Here is a 6,446-nt window from a genome sequence, read left to right on the forward strand (position 1 = left end):
GGGAGAAAAGTGTGTTCCAAGAGGCTGAACCCCGAAGTAGCCTCTCCTCGACCGCATTATTCGTTTTATACTGTGAATGAAAGTACGGATTTTAAGCTTGTTAGAATATGTCACTATGTTAGGCCTTTAGACTACTTCTGTTCCTCTTTATAGTGAATAATGATAATAACAAAACCTTCAGAAGACTCAAATGCTCCAAATGCTGAAGAACTGAGTAAGAGTTCAAATCTTCCCTCTAACTTCCACTTCAGATATTTTCACTAACAGATGGTATCAAATAAAGTGACACTGTCAAAAGCGGGTTCCACGCTGGCCTGTAGCATTATTGAAACCACATTTCCAAAAAAAGCTTTTTCCTTTCCCTTCACGAGATCAAACTGCCAATTTAACAGCCCTGCACCAGGGAACACGTTTATGAAACTCACTATCAGGGATCAACTCGGTTAAGAGGAGAACGATAAAACGAGACAAGAGAGCTCTGGATTCAGCGGGATTATCCCGTGGAACAGATCACTTGTAAAGTGCGAATAGACTGTGAAATGTGACGCGCTCTAAGCTAGCTTGGGCATGCTTCTGTCAAACGTCAAATTATCAGTATTTCATCAGTAAATCTAAACTACCCTAAACAGTTGCAGATGGAAGCGAGAAAAAAAAAAAAAAGAGGGCTTTTTTATGTTTAAAAAATATAGAGACATGAGTATTTGCAACCTCTTACCTCTTCTTATCACACCTCCTTGCCCGTTCAGTACAAGTCCACATTGGGCCTCCACTGAGCTCTTAAGTAATGACGGGGAAAAAGAGGAAAGAAAGGAAAGAAAAAATCAGATACAGAAACCCACAGACAGATCACATTGCTTTTGCATCGTCACAGGGCTCGCTCAGGAACAATAGTTAAGGTGAACTGGAAAAACACAACTGTTCTTATCGAATTCAAACGCGAAAACACACCGCCATCCTGCAGTCTACCTCCACCCAATGAAACGCAGAATAATTTGACTTTCTTTGTCGTTTAAATATGAGTTTCTCCTGGACTGAGGAGATAGGTCGGCAGTTATATGGCAGGATAGAGACACAAACAAGTATTCTTGAGAGAATAGTATGTTCAGACGTTGCAGATATGTACGCGCCCTGCAGTCGCATAAATACATGTGCCTTGGCACGCAGAAACTTTAAAAATACACAGATTTATATCCTATATCTGTGTGTTTACATACATGAATATATATATATATGTTCACATCTAAATATATATGTTTAGTCACACGTATATACCGACTTCCAAAGTGTAAGTAGAAATACACAAAGAAGAGCTATTGGCTTTGCCGGCTATGCAAAGTCAAGGAAAGTGACAATGGGGACGAGGATACGCGTCTATCGGCGCATTTGTCTGTCCGTAAGTGGGGAAGGATATGCATCTTTGTGCATACATGCAAGTATACACAGATACACAGGCACATATATGTGAGTATGGCGTGAAGAACCCTCCCAAAGCCTGCCTACGGATTCTGCTGTACATCCGAACAGAGCCCCCTTCTTTATTCCCCTGTTATGACTCTTATTATTTTGAGATCTTCGCCCTCCTTCATAAATATTTTTATTGGAATCATAAAAGACTTGAAAGGGTTGGGTTTTCTTTGGGTATTCCTTATGTTGGGGGTTACAAAGAACACAACAAACCAAACCTAAATCTTTGCCCTGTGGAAATGTGTTAAAGACGCATTTTCCTTTACAAACAAACGAGGTATTGGACATGAAAGAGGCCTTTAAGGGTGTTAACCTACTCAACAGCCCGTGAAGAGTTAAGTAAATGCGGAGAGAGTCGGTGCATAATAAAAACCCCACTTTACAAAACAACCTTTACAGTCCTGGCTCTCTCCCCCACTTTCACCATATTGGCGCTGGCCCTGTAAGACCTTCCTTTTCAAGGCTCTTTTTTATTTTAAGTGTTCTGCCTTAAAGTGATTATGAAATCAATATGAAAAAAACTTGGCGACTGAGCATAAATTAAAGCGGTGATGGGAAAAGGTGTGACAGTTTTCTTTGTTGCCCATGGAAAATCTTTTTAGGGCACTGAAAGATGCCACTCCAGCTCCAAGACTGTTTGCATCTGTTAGGCTGACTTAAACCGCCCTCGAAACTATTGGACATTCACTTAAAATTCTGTGCAGGGAAAAGTATATTTACATTTGTTGCATTTGAAATGAGGCATATGCTGATGAACGTTTTAAAAAGAAAGACTAAGGAGAAAGGGAGAAGACTGGTTAGACCACAATTTTTGTTTAAAAGTGTTTGCGTGCAGTCCTATTTCTGTTCGCCACCAAAACGCTTTCCATTACGCCCAAGGTGATAGTCACAACAGCCCGAGTTTGTTCCGAATTATCTAAATCATAAAGATAAATATTAATACTTTCAACTTCTCACTGCTCAAGCTTTTCGATACCTCAATACACTTCTGTCTTCTTTTCGGCAAAGAGGAAGGAGGAAATTAAATAAATGGTTCGGTACAAAGACGTAAGTAGAAAATGAAGATATTTATCTTCGAACAAAGTGTGATCGAAAGATGAATATTTTCGAAAGAAATGCATTTATATTTTCCTCTTTAAATAAATAAAAAAGAATATGCCTCTAGCTGCTTAACCAATCTTTTTTTTTTAAAAAAAAAAAAGGGAAACGTGTTGTTTGGTCGGATGACATTGCATAAATGACCAGTTGAATGGCACTAAGTCGAAAATTGGATAAACTATGGTGCTTTTTTGCCCGGGACTTAGGCATTGTCTGCTGTCTTGCAAACGTTCCTAATCCCCTCTTTTGAAAAATACAAGGCTTTGTGCCTGCCAAAGAAAAAAAATTTGTACAGATACAAAAAAATCAGCAGCAGACGTGGTTATAAAAAGGAGTAAATAGGTTTTAGTTGGGCTGAGAAGTGAATGACAGATTTCTTTTTTTTTTTTTTTTTGAGGGGGGTAACATAAGGAGATGCTTATGAAAAATGTAAACAAAAAATGTCCAGAGAAGATAAAATCATATAGTGAATTTTAATGGAAAGTCAGGTTTTAAATTGTTAAAGTTTCCTCCACGCGGACGTAAAAGATAGTATTTTTGTTAGGTTGTTGGCATTTTTTTCCTCTTTTTTAAAAAAAGTATTTTTTTTCTCTGTTGAAATAATAGAGGGTTTGGGAGTTCTTTTTTAAAGGGTAGAAAATAAGCTTTCTTAATTGTACAAACTTCGGGATTTTCCGAGATTTTGACTCCTACATGTCTTTGGAAAGAGCAACATAGCGACCTTTGTGTGACTGTAAGCGAGACTAGGGGGGGAACTAAGTACAGCAAATACAGTCAAATTTGGTAGCCTACGGTTTTTCTGCTCGTCGGAAGAAGGAGGGTTTGCATTTGATTTGGGAGAGCTTTCCGAAATGAGCGTGGTTTACAGGAGGGCGTTGTTTTCCATTCTGAAAACAGTTTTCATTTAAGGTACTAGCTGAGTTTACCAGCGGTGAATTTTAGTTGATGGGGAAAGGATTTCTGAGCGGACAGAAGCCAGGTTATGATGCTTATAAATAGACTGGTCCGGATCCAGGTTAGACGGTGGACTGATGAATGGTTAGAGAGATAGATATATAGAAGAAATTAGCTTCATCTGTTTGTATCTCTCCCTATTAATATCTAGATCTGATTTTGCGAGGAATTTTTATCATACTGAATATTTCTGACGAATATTTGCTTCCTTTTATTTCTTTCCTGCTTTATGCCTCAGAGTTCAATGAGAGGTTTGCCTTTGTATGTATGTGGAAAAATAGATTTTCTTTCTTGCCCTGTCTTTTTCTGCTTTCCCACTTCATCCCTTCCTTAGCACATTTGCCTGCTATGTCGGTGCAAGTTATTTAAACGGCTGCGCTCGCCGAAAGAAAGGAAAAGTTTAAGAAAAGCAGGAAGGCGCGTTTGTTATGGTTTGGTTTCTGCCTATTACTAATGACTTTGATTAGGTTAATGCACACACCCACACCCCGAAATCTCCTGACGAATCCCACGGTCTCCGTCTAAACAGAGACACAAGCTACGCCGTGAAGTCTGGTGCGAGTTTTGTTTTGTTTGGCCAAGAAAGACTACTTTTTTCTCCCCCTTCACATTTTTTATTGTTCTTATTGTGAAGGGGACGGTCTCTGGACCGGATTTGGGGTGAATCTTCCTCCCTTTGTATGAGCTACACGAGAGCTATTCTGAGCAGAGGAAAACGGGGAGGGTACGGGGGGGGGGGGAGGGAGGCAGGGGGAGGGGAGAAGAAGGTGCCTCGGAAGGAGCTCGCACGCTATTTACCTGCAAATCGTCTGCTCCCGAGGCTGCAAGCCCGAGGCTTGGTCCTGGCAGGAGTCTTTGATCTGGATGCATCCCATATTGGGACCCATGGCTCATAAGAGACAGGTCGTGGCGGCGGTAAGCATCTAAGCAGCCCAGCTCCCTCCTCTGCTCGTCCAGGCAGGAGGACTTGAGCGCCCGCGCATTGTGCAGGTTGATGAAGTCGGTGGGTTCCCCGTGGTGGATCTGCTGGTAGTACTGCTGCGAGTGGTGCAGGGAGTTGAGGGAGTAGGCGTCAGGGGTGACGGCCGGGTGGCTGTGCTGGAACTCGTAGTGGAAGGACTGGTGGTGCAGGGGGGTGTACTGGTGGTTAGTGGAGAAGTACGGGGAGGCGAACTCGGTGCCCGTGGTAGAGTAAGTGAGCGGAGAAGAGGAGGAATAGGCGACGGTCGAGTTGGCCACAGACTCCAGGCATCCCAGCTGCATCAAGCGGTAACTGTTTGATCCATCGTGACGTATCTGAAAGGAAGAAGTGAAAAGAAGACCCAAAAACTGGAGGTTTGTCATTTAAAACCCCGGGTGCGGGTCTTCCAAGCACGCTGTCCTGCATCGCTTCTCGCCCTTCAGAAGCGTCTAAGCCTGCGAGCTGCAACCCCAGCAACAAAAGCTCCTTTCCTACCTTGGGCTGGTGCCATAAAGGTCTGTTCAAAAAATCATAAACAGCCCAGGCTGCCCTTAATACCGTCAAGCGAAAGGAATCCACGCACTGAAATAAAAATCTATCTATGTACGTGTCCGTTCATCCATCTATCCATCCACCTCCTGATCACAGCTGTAGTATCTGGGGCTGACACAAAAAGTCATCAAACAGAAGAAACTAACGAGAATACACACAAGTCCCGTCCCTATGTTAGAGCGTTACACATTGAGAAAGCTTTGCCGCCTGCTCGCCTTTCTCTCTTCCTTCCCTTCCCTTTTTTTTTTGAACCCCTATTTTTCTTTCTTTTTTAAATAACGAATCAGATCCAAAATTCCCCCCCTCCTTTTCCTGTGCTTCGAAAGAAAAGGGGAGTCCTGCTTTTTAGCGAGAACTCCCTATTCCTGGCGAGCTGGTGATTTCTCTCCACTTCATTATATTATTAGGGGTATTATTCTGATTTTCGTTCTGGCAACGGTTTTAACGTGGTAATGAGTTGCCCTTTCTGGCGACAGATGTCATAACGAATTTTCTCTCTATACTTCTTTAAGTTATCTCTGAAGCCGGATTATAATTAAATGTAACGGTCCAATATGGATTTAAAAAAAAATGGAAACAACCACACAGGCACATACACACACACATATGCACACACACGCACACACACATACACACACACGCGCGCACACACGCACACACACTCTCACACACACAAAATACCTCTGCATCGTGGACGAGACCTGGAAAGGTAGTTGACATTTTTTGGTTCTCCGAAAAAAAAAAAGAAAAAGAAAAAAACTCTGGATAAAATTCCCCTCTCCAAATTAAAAAAAAATAAAAACAAAATTTAAAAAAATCCAAAGTTCGTGTATTTCCCCAATTTTTTTTAGAAAAAAATCTCTACAGACAGAGAGAATTTGCAATGTATCTGCATAGATCAGATCTCTCGCTTTTCCATGCACCTCCTTAAAAACCTGTAGGAACAAAATTTTCCCTCTGCACAAAAGCTGCTCCCTGGATCAGATTTTGTACTTGCTGGGTATTTCTTTGGCTGATGTCGTAGGTCCCTTGGTAATATAGAAGTTTTGAAAATTAAGCATCAGCACTGAGAACTGGGAGGACAATAGATAGAGGAGCTTCATCCCAGGAGACAAGGAATAAATATTGTATCTTCGCCTAATAAGGAACTGTAGGTTCTTTCAACATTTTTATACATTTTTCTCCTCCACTCTTTAGAATGCTTTTTCTTACCCAGGCTAATATGGGAGCTAATCTGATCGAAAGGGGTATTTTGTATACATTTTATTGGGAAGACATAGAGCTTATATATATTAATATATATTATTAAAACCGTCCTTTTCAATAGGTAAGTGCTCCTTCCTGTTGATTATACCGCTTTAAATATTGACCAGAATCTAAGAATGCACATTTGTATGTGTGTCTGTTTAACTGTATT

At 41.3% G+C, this 6,446-nt stretch overlaps 1 protein-coding gene across 2 annotated transcripts in view; it reads right to left on the minus strand.

The window, feature by feature from the left end:
* TFAP2D (transcription factor AP-2 delta) overlaps nucleotides 1–5,749 on the minus strand; it is a 55,285-nt gene extending 49,536 nt beyond the window's left edge. The window contains exons 1-3 of one of the 2 annotated variants that reach the window (XM_068936968.1): nucleotides 5,711–5,749; nucleotides 4,315–4,812; nucleotides 716–776 (exon numbers count right to left, since the gene is read on the minus strand). In XM_068936968.1, the coding sequence (XP_068793069.1) occupies nucleotides 716–776; nucleotides 4,315–4,812; nucleotides 5,711–5,749 (598 nt within the window). Of the gene's footprint in view, nucleotides 1–715; nucleotides 777–4,314; nucleotides 5,240–5,710 lie in introns of those variants that run through there. The other variant, XM_068936966.1, reaches the window with a different exon arrangement.
* Between the last annotated feature and the right edge of the window lie 697 nt (nucleotides 5,750–6,446).

Source organism: Struthio camelus, chromosome 3 (assembly GCF_040807025.1).
Source record: "Struthio camelus isolate bStrCam1 chromosome 3, bStrCam1.hap1, whole genome shotgun sequence".
NCBI classification, from domain to species: Eukaryota; Metazoa; Chordata; class Aves; order Struthioniformes; family Struthionidae; genus Struthio; species Struthio camelus.